Source organism: Electrona antarctica (genome assembly GCF_951216825.1).
Source record: "Electrona antarctica genome assembly, contig: scaffold_25, whole genome shotgun sequence".
NCBI lineage: Eukaryota > Metazoa > Chordata > Actinopteri > Myctophiformes > Myctophidae > Electrona > Electrona antarctica.
Genome location: NW_027637034.1, coordinates 2,386,635 through 2,401,644, shown reverse-complemented (window position 1 = coordinate 2,401,644; position 15,010 = coordinate 2,386,635). Strand labels below are relative to the sequence as shown.

The 15,010-nt window shown below is 46.3% G+C and overlaps 1 protein-coding gene across 1 annotated transcript; it reads left to right on the top strand.

Annotated features, from left to right (window-relative positions):
• Positions 1-4,658: 4,658 nt before the first annotated feature.
• Positions 4,659-14,789, top strand: LOC306919380 (uncharacterized protein; the record flags this gene model as incomplete). The annotated part of the gene is made up of 4 exons (XM_079532170.1): positions 4,659-5,128; positions 10,035-10,292; positions 14,098-14,272; positions 14,699-14,789. The coding sequence occupies exons 1-4, from the start codon at positions 4,828-4,830 to the stop codon at positions 14,787-14,789; spliced, it is 825 nt and encodes a 274-aa protein (XP_079388296.1). The 5' UTR covers positions 4,659-4,827.
• Between the last annotated feature and the right edge of the window lie 221 nt (positions 14,790-15,010).

Genomic DNA, 15,010 nt, shown 5'->3' with positions numbered 1-15,010 from the left:
CGCCCGCTCGCGCACCTGCATCAATATCGTTGTTAAGCAGGATGAACAATCCCTACTATCAGCGAGCCTCCATTGAGGACCGTGTTATGTCGGCATTTTTCCAAGAAGGAATAGAAGCATTCCAATCACCAACATTCATACTATAATAACACCATAGTGAAACGTTGCTGTTGGGCGTCCTGCAGCAGTGCTTCATAAGTACCCAGAACGTTTGGGGCATTTTCTTTTTATTCCTTTTCCCGTGGGTGCGCACACGCACATGTCAATGTTTACTTTCTGGAGGAGGAGGACGCGGCGGTCACTCATTCACCCTCCCTGCTACTAAATCATACTATTAACGTCAACTTTTACTAAACAATGGTTAAATCAATCGTCTAATAAACAACAAACAACTTACCTTGGAGCAAATGGTGTGCTTTGTAACTTTCTCCACGCTGCACGTTGCTTGTGTTGGTCGGACGGCAGCCACATAACTTCACCCACAGACTCCAGCCTCCAGTCACGTCCCCTCCCACTGCGGTTCAGAAAGATAACGCTGCTTACCCTTTTCTGCACATTGTATCCAAAAAGTGAAGGTCCGTTAATGGTCTAAACTAATTTGAACTGAGAAACGGCAAAGAAAATCCAAGTTTAAACGGTTAAACGAGCGTTTACATCATGGGGTTTACATAGCTTGCCGCTTCCATTTTTTTCCCCAAGTTAGTTGTGTTGTGCTTGTGGTGTGCATGTCGACTGACCTGGAGTCAGTTGGAGAATTCGACCAGGGGAGGCGCTAAAGCATTTTCCTTGGAAAAAAATGGAAGCGGCTTCCAAACGTTTAAACTTGGATTTTCTTTGCCGTTCCTAAGTTCAAATTAGTTTAGACCATTAACGGACCTTCACTTTTTGGATACAATGTGCAGAAAAGGGTAAGCAGCGTTATTTTTCTGAAAATAATTAAATTGTCACTTTTAACCAGATCGCCATTCTGAAGCACCCCCCCCCCCCCTTCGAAAACCCCCCATTTCGAACACCCGTCACTCCAAAAAAGTCTAACCGTCGAAATGGCGGGCGAAAGGGCGGCTGTGGCTAAGGAGGTAGAGCAGGTCGTCCAATGATCCCTCGATCGGCGGTTCCTCGGCTCCTCCTGTCCACATGTGGAAGTGTCCTTGCGGGCAAGACACTGAACCCTACATGGCCTCCAATGAGTCGGTCGGTGTGAGCTTGCCACCGTTGGTGTGTGACTGTGGGAAGTGAGGACACTGGCGCCGACTGTTCGCCGTTTCACCTCCCAATGTATACATTAATGAATGAATGTATACATAAGCGCTTTGAACACTTGGACAAGCGCTATAAAAATGCAATTTATTCAAAATGCAATTCATTATTAACCGAGGGGGGTTTAGACCCTGCAGGTCGACTCGATGAGAGCCTTTATCACATATGCTGATGGGAATTCACTAACCTCTCCACTTCTCACTAAATGAGCAATGAATAGCATTACAACTCAAAGACTTGATTGAAGTATTTATTAAAAGTTTGCAGAATTACAGTACATTTCAAGCACAACTCAAAACAAAAACTGTTAACTGTGGACGACACCATAAAGCATTACACTTGTAATATTGCCCACCATTTTCAATTCATCATAACATTTAGAGACGTAAAATATACACTTCTATATAGCAAAAAAACAGGAAATCATCATAATGGAGGTAAAAAGGGAAAAAAGGCGTACAGGGGAAAAGGGGGTGGGTTGGGGATTCAGATTTTACCGGGGCCAGTTTCAAATTGCAGTCGTCCGTAGGTGCCCTTTGAGAGCGGTTTTGAAGGAGTCAAGGGATTTGCATGTCTTAATGACTGTTGGTAGCTGCTGGTTGGTATCGGTATGGCGTTCCACATTTTGGTGGCAAAAGGATGTTGGTAGGGCATTCCACATTTTGGTGGCAAAAGACTGTTGGTAGGACGTTCCACATATTGGTGGCAAATGACTGTTGGTAGGGCCTTCCACATTTTGGTGGCAACACTTTGTCGTGCTGCTATTACCTCAGGGAGTCAGGGGTTCTTCCAAGCATGGCAGCTCCCTTCAAAACAGCCTGCTGGGGCAACCATGGGCAAATAACTTTGCACTGAGCACCAAACTGCTCTGTAATGTGTTTGCGTAGAATCTCACTTGAGGCAAAATTCCCCACTAACAAGAGGTAGTCAATGCTGAGATCCTTTTTAAAGATTTCTTTGAGACCTTTAGTGATGCCACTCAGACTTTCATTGAAGAAAGATCTCTTCTTTGCTCTTGAGATTGTGATCACCCCATCGTCCCAGCTGACACCTTGCACATTCTTGAAGTACTTCTCTATTGGTTGCTTCTTATGAGCTAGGTAAGCTAAGTTGTAAGGACAGCGGATCTCTATATCATCATCCACATCCTTAAAGACTAAGAAGTCATCGATCATGTTGAGTTTCTTTAGAGCTCTACTTTCATACTTTACATACCAACGTTCATACTCATTCCAGAGATCACAAGAGAATATTTCCTTTAGGCAACTTTTAAAGTTTTTTGCAACCTGCTCCTCTCCCATACCATTAGCAGAGGCCTTGTGCAGCATTTTCAGGACTCCTCCAACACATACTTCATATACCTTGATGTCACTGGTACCATCTGCAAGACAACAATGTTAGGCATTCAAATATGAAACAGAGTAAAAATGTAGTGACGTTGCATACATTTAAAGATAAGGATTTAGCAGTATACTGTAAATACAGTGAATGTGTACAGCTTGCATGCACGCACACACACACACACACACACACACACACACACACACACACACACACACACACACACACACACACACACACACACACACACACACACACACACACACACACACACACACAGTATATATGAGTCATTGAATAAGTCTGCATGAATAAAATATAGCACAACATACCTCCAAAACAGACAACAATGTATTGTGTTCCAGGTTGTTCCAGTAGTAGGGTACTACTTGTCGTGTTGTCATCAACAAAACCATCAAAACCATGCCCCAAACGTTAGGCAACTTTTAAAGTTTTTTGCAACCTGCTCCTCTCCCATACCATTAGCAGAGGCCTTGTGCAGCATTTTCAGGACTCCTCCAACACATACTTCATATACCGTGATGTCAATGGTACCATCTGCAAGACAACAATGTTAGGCATTCAAATATGAAACAGAGTAGAAATGTAGTGACGTTGCATACATTTAAAGATAAGGATTTAGCAGTATACTGTAAATACAGTGAATGTGTACAGCTTGCACGCACACACACACACACACACACACACACACACACACACACACACACACACACACACACACACACACACACACACACACACACACACACAGTATATATGAGTCATTGAATAAGTCTGCATGATTAAAATATAGCACAACATACCTCCAAAAACAGACAACAATGTATTGTGTTCCAGGTTGTTCCAGTAGTAGGGTACTACTTGTCGTGTTGTCATCAACAAAACCATCTGAGGACAGCTGCCTACACCAGATGAGGGCTGCTTCTGGCTCCGATGCCATGACCAACTTGTCCGGTTGACTTTCTCTCACAATGCCAGCCTGAAAAGAAAGAAAGAAAGAAAGAAAGAAAGAAAGAAAGAAAGAAAGAAAGAAAGTAAGAACAAAAATACTATTTAATTTCACACATTTTCATGTGGAGTAGATATCATATAGAAGATAATAATCATTTTGATAATGTCATGTAATGTCATGTCATGTAATATATATATTATTTTGGGGGGGGTCCCTAGTTCAAACATGATTTTTTGGGGGTGTCTCCAGTTCAGTTATTAAGGGGCCAAGCTAAATGGCCTATGGTCCCTTATTGTAGTTGTCTGTCTTTAAGGGGCCGCGCCCAAAGTGCCTGGCCCCTTAAAAACAAAATTGCATTTCTGGCTTAACTGTGCAGTCGGGTTTTGTTAAACTTGGCAATATGGTATGCCAAACGGTGAGAACGCAAAGCCCACGGCCATTGGCCAAAGGGTGGCGCTATAGCACTCAATTGAAAATGCAAACTTTGAACAGGCATAGCTCATGAACCGTTTGACCGAGCCAACAATAAAACTTCGATAGACATATGCGTCTCCTGATGTCGAACAACTTTTGTGTTCTGACTTTTGACCTCTGACCCTGGCTAATGCTACATTCACATGGAATCAGGCAAGCAGTAGATGGCAAACTGGAAGTCATTTTAGTGGACGGGAGCAGGACGGTAAACGGAACAGGACGGCACGGCAGCCTGGCAGCCAGATCCGGCGACGGTAACGGCAGACGGCATCAATGTTAAAATATTACTGTTTCCTTTTAATATCAATGCATCATGGATTCAAATTGTCAAAAGTGCAAAAAGCAGATCTACAAGCTCAAAGCGTGTCACACCGCAACACGAGGTTGTAGATCGTCTATTTGAAGATTCGAAGGCAGTTGCAAAATGCATGCATCTATCTATCTATCTATCTATCTATCTATCTATCTATCTATCTATCTATCTATCTATCTATCTATCTATCTATCTATCTATGATTCAGTGACAGTTACACACCCCCACCAACAGGAGGCGAAAGGCATTTAGGCTTCAGTGCCTGGTTTATTTTGTTGCGCATGCGTGGAAAACCTTTGACCCAGTGCTTGTTTTCACCACGTCACGTAGCTGCGTCTAGTTTTCCATTACGGTGATGGCGTTGTTTGTTGAACAAGTCAAACATGTTGTCGTGCCTCTCGGGAATTGTTGATGTGTGTGCCTTTATTACACATTCTATATTACAGTAGGAACAGAAAGCTTGGTGGAAATGTCTCCTAAAGGAGGTCAAAAGCGTCAAATGGAGTCTGTACGGCTGAAGATAAATGAACAGCTAGCGTCGGTGGGAGAGGAGATATTGTTTGTTGTGGACAAACAGCAGCGAGGCGCTGCTGATGTTTGTAGTGTGGAGCTTAGCGTCAGAGTGTTTGTGTTGGAGCGCCTCAGCGCGGTGGGAGAGTTCATGGTCAACCTCTTCCAGAGAGAGATGGAGACACTAGAAACTCTGCTGGAGACACAAAACAAACTCCTGGACATTGATTTTGATATGGACATCGATCTACACACTACAGGTTAGTAGACAACAACACCAGCTTACGGAACTACATTTACCAGTACTTATACTAGCTCTGGTCCATAGCTCTAATGCGTTGCATTTAGAGCTATGTTTCCCAATTCCTTTTTTAACCCTACCCCTCATCCCTTGCCCCTACCCCTCAGCCCTTGCCCCTTCCCCTTGCCCCTACATAATGAGTGTCAAGGGGTAGGGAGATAAATCATCACCCTAGGAATTGGAACGTCCCTAAATATTGAACGTCCCTTGTAGATATTGATATATTGATATACAACCTGTTCTCAGAAAATAGCTGATCTGCAAGCTCACTACAGGCTAGTGGTCCCCAAACCTTTTCATGTCAAGGACCCGCAAATTGACAATTAGCCCGCAGACCCCCATTTGAAGAGATATGCCAGGGACCCCATAGATTTCTACGAATCTAGCAGTGTCACGGACCGCCAGTGTGACATGCATTAGTCCATGGACCCCCATTTGATGGCATTTCTGTCTCTGGGACCCCCAATTTATATTGTGAAATCAATGTTAATTAACTCAGAGTGTACAAATGGACCCTTATGGGTCCATTTGGTTCCAAACTATCATTTAGCTGGGGACCCCCTGGAACTCTCTCAAGGACCCCTGGGGGTCCCCATAACCCACTTTGGAAACCACTGCTATAAGCTGTAGATCGGCTATTTTGGGAGAAGAGATGATGATGAAATAAATATATTGTGGTGACTAGGCACACACAGAACAGTTGTATATGACATTAATAATTCACTGCGTTGTTGCCCACGTTTAATATGATTGTTCCTCATTATAATGCAATGCAGTGTGTTACCTTTAAGTCCAGAAACACACCTCCGAGGTGTTGACATATTTACCTCTGCGACAAGTGTTGTCTCTCTCTCTTCTTTTCTGATTAAACGGAGTGCCACCATCGTTGGCTTTTCCAATCTGAGAAATATCTCCTTCTCTTCTCTGCCTACGCCGGCACTCCTACATTGGTGACCCCGATACTCTTGGACGTTTCCAGAGTTTACTGAACATGTCAGCTTCACTGAAATTGCCCGAATTTTGGGAACGAAATGCAAGCGCGTGGTTCGCACAGGCGGAGGCTCAATTCGCCATCAAAGACATCACAGGGGATGAAACGAAATTTTATCATGTGGTGGCATCTCTTACCAGCGCGACTGCGGGGAGAGTGGTGAGTCTACTAGAACGTCCTCCGACGAGGAACAAATACGGGACTTTGAAGGTGCATTTACTGGATACTTTTGGACTTAATGAATCCGAGCGTGCGCGTCAACTCCTCTCGCTTCCCGGCCTCGGCAACAGCAAGCCGTCTGAGCTGATGGATCACATGCTGGCTCTACTGGGAGACCATCAGCCTTGTTTTCTTTTCAAGGAACTCTTCCTGCAGCAGCTTCCAGACCAGGTTCGTTTGGCACTTGCAAATTCTGCTATTACTGATTTTCGTCTGCTGGCCAGAGAGGCAGATACATTTTTCTCGGCTGGGAAGAAATGTTTTGCGGCCACGCCCACTACTGCCTCCAGTGTCTCCAGCAGTGATGACCATATGTATCAGCCATACTCCATCTCTGCCACTAACACTATGCCCCGACGTGCAAAGCAGCCAGGAGGATTATGTTTCTACCATGCCAAGTTTGGCAATAAAGCCAAGAAAGGCCTTCCTCCCTGTACATTCAGTGCGTCGGGAAACGCACCGGCCGCCACCTATTAGCAGCCGTGGGTGACGGCCGTACCAGCGGCTTGCTGTTTATCACTGACTCCATCTCCGGTTGTCGTTTTCTTTGTGATACAGGCGCCCACATGAGTACTTTGCCAGCTTCGGCCACAGACATTCGCATAGGGCCACGCGCCCCCCCCCCCCTTGTGGCAGCCAATGGCAGCACAATCCACACCTTTGGTCACACTGTGACGGTGTGTTTTGCTGGTCAGTGTTTCACCTGACCGAAGTCTCCACCCCCCCTTGGGCGCTGATTTCTTTTTTGCCAATAAACTTCTGGTTGATGTGAGGAACCGACGCCTCGTCCATGCTGAAACGTTCAGCTCATTTCCTTGTGAGCACAGTGACACTGCCCCGACAAAGCTGTCCAGTGCACTCTCGCCTGCTGATGACTTTTCTCACCTCCTCGGGGAGTTCTCAGACATAACCACGCCTACTTTTTCATCTGCCTCCACCAAACATGGCGTGTTGCATTACATCTCCACCGAAGGCCCACCTGTGCACGCCAAGGCCCGTCGTCTTGACCCACACAGGCTCGCTATCGCTAGGACGGAGTTCGACACCATTGCTAATTAGTTATGTAACTTTTGCAACTTGTGGGGATTAGCATAACATTGGTCATGATAAAACCATACCAGCTATCACTGCAGCGAGTAGCCAACGTTATGCAGCAACAGCGTTATGTAGGTACAGTAGGCTATTTCATCACAGCTTTTAAGAGCTCCAAAACTGCAGAATGTTGACATATCGGGGTCTGGGGGGTCGGACTGATGCCTGCTAGTTAAGATAGTAGTTTGCATCCGAGTTGTTCCACCGGGGCACCGGCGGTAAATAAAAAATAATAAAGCGCCGATGCGAAATGAATGGGTAACGTTACCGTAACGTTGTATGAATGCAACGCTGTAGCATATCGTTAGTTCAAGTGAGGTAACGTTAACCTTTGCTAGAGATTGCGATATTTTTGCCGATGCAGATTGTTAACACATTCAAATAATATATCATATTCTTCCATAAGTTCCATAATAAAGGACGGAAAAGGCGTCTTACCTCGTCCGCCTTCCGCCCTCTGTGATGTCCCTCCATTTTAAGTCTGGTCGCGAATCCCCTTCGTTTGAAGGGGATCCAATCCCTTGCCCTTGGCCCTACCCCTCGCTCCAAAGAGAATTGAGATAACCCTTCCTCCTCACGTGAACGCGCATCAGCAAGGGGAAGGGCTAAGGGCCATGGAGAAAAGGGGAATTGGGAAAGGGCCTTACTCTCGACTTCCGCCGCTCGCATGAATGCAGACCAGCCTCTCGTCTTTAGCGTAAATAAAAATAACGTTTTTGCTACTCACCAATACAAAGGCGGGTTGTGTCATTAGAAAGCCTACTTTCCTTAGTGGGAGCACTGGGAGCACTGAAAATGCAATGCATTAGAGCTATGGACCAGAGCTATAGTTATACTAGCCCTGAAACATGTTGTAGAGGCATTCGAGGATCCAAACCTCTAACTCCACATGGTGAGGGCCCTGGGGTGCATATAAGTATGCTAGTAAGTAGGGTAAGTATGAGGTCAAAAACAGTATGCCTTCCGAGCCTCACCAAACATTTTACATTGTTCTTAAAAGGCATGTCAAGAGACCTTAAACAGGCTACCCTACTTCCTCTCCCACTGAGCCTTTCAAAATAAAATACAAGTTACAATTCACTGTTCCAGAATCACCGCAGAGGAGCTTTTACTTTGAAGGGGAGAAATTATAAAGGACACATGTCATGACGCAACTGAAGCCAGTTTTACGCGATCGCTACATTTACATGGAAAACGTGTAGGCCTACATAAACATTCAGATTTCAAATTAGCATTGCTGCATCCCACGTTGTTTAATAAAAAGCATTTTTATCCGAGCACCGACTACTTTTCTCAAACAGGGTTCGTTTAGGAAATTCACAGTTGCACACCGAGAGTGCACTCGCCTATTTGTCTGTATTGGCAGTGCAGTCAGCGTGCCTATATCGAACACACCCAGTGCCACACTCCTCCCGACCTATACGGGCGCGTAGTTTAATGGTAAATGGTGCATTTATATAGCGCCTTTATCCAAGGCGCTTTACATAGATTGTGCATTACATTCACCCATTCATACACCGATTGCGGCGGAAGCCATGCAAGGTACCAACCAGCACATCGGGAGCAATTTGGGGTTCAGTGTCTTGCCCAAGGACACTTCGACATGTAGACAGGAGGAGCCGGGATTCGAACCGCCGACCCATGGATCATTGGACGACCTGCTCTACCTCCTGAGCCACAGTCGCCCCTAGTTGAAAGCCAATGGCAAAAAAAACAGCTCGGATAAAAATGCCTTTTATTACACAACACAGGATGCAGCAATGCTAATCGCTGTACCAGTGAATTACTGGCACATGTGGTGAGTACTTTAAATTTGAAATCTGAATGTTTATGTACACGTTTGCTCTGTAAATGTAGCGATCGTGTAAAACAGGCGGAAGTTAAGCCATGGCGCGCGTGAAGTACGAGCGTCATGTGAACCATGTCTATAGTTATACTAGCCCTAGAATGTCTGTGATCATACATAAATTACATATATTCCTGTATACACAGCCATAGATCGGATGCCTCCCCTCCCAGTGAGCAAGGAGACATGGCCGGCATAAATGTGCTCCACGCTCCGGAGTGAGATATTGTCCTCTAGTTTCACAACCATGTAAAAGTTCTAAGGGCGAGGGGTCCGGAATGACAGCTGGACTTCCCTTTATGAGAGTCACTCGCAGGGCAGGGTTTTCTGCTGCAGCCTAGGCTCCAGAGTCGGAGGCACGGCGTGCAGAGTGCCTTTTTAAATCCATTCTCTGCAGCTGTAAGAAATGAATTAATATCAAACCGAAAGAGCGCGTATTACATTCTAAAAGACAAGTGTAGGTTACATTAATGAAAAACACATCGGTGAAATAATGTCGGCATCGGGGCCACAAATGACGGATACATCGGTGAGACCGATGTCGGGCTCTACTCACAACGCCTTGCTCTGTGAGGCATTGTGAAGAGACTCGAGACAAACGATGGTTATCCTGACAAAACAAATAGGAGAATAAATGTCATCTTTGAGTTGACAAAAGCACTTTGAGTTGCTCTGCTGATGCTACCTTCGCTCTCCTCCTTCTGTCTGTGTGTAAAGAGGTTTCATCTGAATATGAGGAGAGGAGATCCAGTCTGGTCCAGGAGGAACCACAACATCAGGAGAGGAGATCCAGTCTGGTCCAGGAGGAACCACACCCTCCACAGATTAAAGTGGAACAACAGGAGAGGAGTTCCAGTCTGGTCCAGGAGGAACCACACCCTCCACAGATTAAAGAAGAACAACAGGAGAGGAGATCCAGTCTGGTCCAGGAGGAACCACAACCTCCACAGATTAAAGATGAACAGGAAGAGACTGGTGAGTCAACTTTGACATTACTACGTAGGAATATGTGGTGCAAGTGAGTGTGCGTGCGTGTTTGGGCGCGGCGCACACACGTGTGTGCGTGCGTGCGGCGCACACATGTGTGTGTGTGTGCGTGTGTGTGTGTGTGAGAGAGAGAGGGGGGAGGCAATAGTCCGACACGGGAGACCGAGCGTGCAGCGCGCAACGGCAACGCAAGTGACTGCGCGCGTGCGGAGGCAACGCAAGTGAGTGTGTGTGTGTGTGTGTGTGTGTGTGTGTGTGTGTGTGTGTGTGTGTGTGTGTGTGTGTGTGTGTGTGTGTGTGTGTGTGTGTGTGTGTGTGTGTGTGTGTGTGTGTGTGTGTGTGTGTGTGTGTGTGTGTGTGTGTGTGAGAGAGGGGGGGAGGAATAGAGAGGGGGAGGGGAGGGAGAGTGAGGGAGATGTGTGTGTGTGTGTGTGTGAGAGAGAGGGGGGAGGAAGAGAGAGAGAGGGGGGAGAGTGAGGGAGATGCGTGTGTGTGTGTGTGAGAGAGAGAGGGGGGGAGGAAGAGAGAGAGAGGGGAGAGAGACGGGGGGGGGGGGGGGGGGAGTGAGGGAGATGCGTGTGTGTGTGTGTGTGTGTGTGTGTGTGAGAGAGAGAGGGGGGAGGAAGAGAGAGAGGGGGGAGAAAGAGGGAGATGCGTGTGTGTGTGTGTGTGAGAGAGAGGGGGGGGAGGAAGAGAGAGAGAGAGGGGGGGAGTGAGAGAGAGAGAGGGGGGAGAGAGAAGAATATAGGGATGTGAATAAATTATAATCCAGCGTGATTCATAGCGACATAATACATACCATGTCAATTAAAAGCACTACTATACAGACCACTGCCTGTCTCGTTATTTCCACCCCGCTATCTGCGTGCGTCCGTGCGTGCGTGCGTGCGTGTGTGTGTGAGGGGGGAGGAGGAGAGAGAGAGAGAGAGAGATAGGGATGTGAAGAAATGATAATCCATAACGACATGTGTGTGTGTGTGGGGGGGGGGGGGGGGGTGCTGGCCCATTTCAACGTAGTAGGCCTATTCAACTTGTGTGTGTGTGTGTGTGTGTGTGTGTGTGCTGCTCCAAGAGGCGCCACTGTTGTAGGTGGCAGTCTTGGAATGGAATGATTGTTGTGACCCACCCCGACACCCCCTCACCTCCTGTGGGGAGGGGGTGCTCTAAGAAGTGTGACTTATTGATGGCCCATTTCAACGTAGTAGGCCTATTCAACTTGTAGACAATGAATACATTAATTTTGTTTTACTATCGGGGATATTATATATATGAACATAGGGGGGGGGGGGGGGGGGGGGGGTGTGTGTGTGTGTGTGTGTGTGTGTGTGTGTGTGTGTGTGTGTGTGTGTGTGTGTGTGTGTGTGTGTGTGTGTGTGTGTGTGTGTGTGTGTGTGGGAGGGAGGAAGAGAGAGAGAGAGGGGGGGGAGAGTGAGGGAGGTGTGCGCGTGTGAGAGAGAGGGTGGGAGGAAGAGAGAGAGAGAGAGGGGAGAGTGAGGGAGATGTGCGTGTGTGAGAGAGAGGGGGGAGGAAGAGCGAGAGAGAGGGGGGAGAGAGGGAGATGCGTGTGTGTGTGTGTGTGTGTGTGTGTGTGTGTGTGAGAGAGAGAGGGGGAGAGGAAGAGAGAGAGAGGGGGGAGTGAGAGAGAGAGGGGGAGATAGGAAGAGAGAAAAATATAGGGATGTTAAGAAATTATAATCCAGCGTGATTCATAGCGACATAATACATACCATGTCAATTAAAAGCACTACTATACAGACCACTGCCTGTCTTGTTATTTCCACCCCACTATCTGCGTGCGTGCGTGCGTGCGTGCGTGCGTGCGTGCGTGCGTGCGTGCGTGCGCGTGTGTGTGTGTGAGGGGGGAGGAAGAGAGAGAGAGGGGGGGGGGGGGGGGAGGAAGAGAGAGAGGGAGGGGAGTGAGGGAGATGCGTGTGTGTGTGTGTGGGGGGGGGGTGCTCCAAGGGGTGCTCCAAGAGGCGCCACTGTTGTAGGTGGCAGTCTTGGAATGTAATGATTGTTGTGACCCACCCGACACCCCCTCACCTCCTGTGGGGGGGGGGGGGGGGGGGGGTGCTCTAAGAAGTGTGACTTATTGATGGACCATTTCAACGTAGTAGGCCTATTCAACTTGTAGACTCTGAATAAATTCATTTTGTTTTACTATCGGGGATATTATATATATGAACACACCCCCACACATAATGGAAAGATGATTAATGCACAGACCCCAGCGCAGTAGCCTACCGTATTGAAGTAACTAACTATATAACGTGCGCCAAACTATATAATAGGCCTACCTCTATAGATCCGGTGCGTTTTTTTATTGATTGATCTCCACGTTAACACTGTTCATTGAAAATAGCTGATCTGCAAGCTCACTAGGTTGTGATGAGCCGAGCTCTGTGTGAACCCATATTGTTCTTTTCTACAGTCCGTGTTCCTGGTCACACAGGACGTCTGAGACACTGAACTTGGGGATATGAGGTGAGGGGGGGGGGGGGGGGGGGGTGGGGTGTAGCCTCTCTCTCTCTCTCTCTCTCTCTCTCTCCTTTATTTTCCCCCCTTTATTAGATCTGCCCCGTCTATAAATGTTTTTAAGTCTCACCTTAAGACTCATCTTTTCTCCCTGGCTTTTAATCCCTGGGTCAATGTAATGTTATTTATTTGTTTGTTTTAACCTTTCATGCTTTTATTTGCTCCCTGCATCATGTCAACATTTCCGATTGTGATTCTTGTTTGCATTGTGTGTTTTCTTGCCTGTGTCTTTTTTTGCCACTGATCTGTGCCGCCCTTTGGTCAACCTTGGTTGTTTTAAAACGTGCTTTATATAAAGTTTGATTTGATTTGATTTCTTTCTCCCTCCCTCCCTCTCTCTCTCTCAATTTGAATAAAACGGAAGAACGACATCCTACTAGCTGTTGTGTCTGCAACTGCACATGTGTGCGATGTTTTGGACAATAGGTATAGGCCTAATCACTTATCACTGCATGCAAATGTCATACGTTAGCTCATAAATGAAAACACAGCACTGTATGCCTGGAAGGTTAGAGTAGCATAATGCTCAAGCATTCAGGCTATATTGAAATAGAGGATAAAAGTAATATTATCCGACAGGGGAAAATCACACGCCCAGAGGAGGCGGCCCGCTTGGCCTGCAAGGCGACCATTTGCAACTCGTCTTTACTTTGTATAATCAAGCTTCATCAAGGAACACTGTACCAGATCATTTGTTTTATTTATTTTTAAACATGGTAAATCCTCTGTAATCATTTTTTGACGAATACATTTGCATGTAATTATATACATTGCAATTCCCAGAATAATTAGACGTTATATTAATATGAATTGAACTTGTGATATAAAATGAACAATCTTTGCAAATAATTAGCCTACCATGTCACCTATCCCCAACCCTTACGGGCGTGGACAATTCCAAACAAAATAATGTGGATACGCCCTAAACGCCTCATTAGCCCATATATACTGTACTGATCTGTGATGTTCATTAGAAACTTTTTTTTCACAATGGCTTACATCCAGGCAGGCACGCGCGGTGGACGAATCTTAATCCTGGACAGGTATCAACGCAACAAACAAAGAGGAGAGAAAATATTTTGGCGCTGTGCACGAAAAACATGTAATGTTTTTATGCAGACCAATGTTTTTGACGTCAACGAAAGAAATGCCGTTATCAATGTGTTGGCGCAACCTCCTCGACACAATCACGGGCCCAAAGATGACGCGATTCATGACACTGCTTTTAGGGACAGACTTGAGGCCTTGATTCATGCAGACCCAACCAAACCAGTACATCGCGTCTACGATGAGGCGGTCCGGGCCGCGACACGGGACAGGCCACGCTTAGCGATCCCTGAGTTTTACACGGTCTCCACCAATATGAGACGAATGAGACGACGACTTTTACCGGCCATTCCTGCCGTGGTCGGAGACATGGACATCGCCGGACCGTGGGCACAGACCTGGGCAGAAGAGCCTTTCCTGTCGCTTCACAGATGCCCTGAGATTTTCGTCGATGGCACTTTCAAATCCTGTCCAGCACCATACTTCCAGTTTTTGACCATTCACGGAAGGTAATTATAACTTATGATCAGTGTTCAAATGTTGTCTAAATGTTTCATAATCGCAGTAGGCCTACCATAATGTACCGAATTGTTCACTTTGTGATGCAAGCCTGACATTTGACAAAAAATACTCTACGGTATTTTACATATGGCTCCCTCCGGAAAAATCATGCATTTTGGCTAGACACTAACAGAGCTAAATTGCATAAGCCTCGTCCCTTACATGTTTGTGTGTTTAATAAAAAGATAAGAGAGAGAGAAATTAGTGTAGGCCTACATTATTTAATTGTGACTTATTTTTTACTATTTTAGGTACAGAGAAGACGGGGTGTTGCCATTCGTGATGTGCTTGACGACCAGCAAGGAGGTGGGCGCCTACCGGCAGTGGCGCCTGAGCCATTGAGCAAACGGAGCAGCTGCTCCAGCAGATTAAAATGAGAGGGTGCATTGCACCCCCAGAAATGTTAAGCCTTAACTTGTTTACTTTGTACTACTTACTTTTTGCCCTTTTTATTTTGAAGGTTTGCAGTATTTTCTGTGACACAAGATGTCCCTTTTATTCTTTTTTTGAAGTTTGGTGCACCTTATTTTGTTTTGTAAATGTAAATATAGCCTTAACTGTTT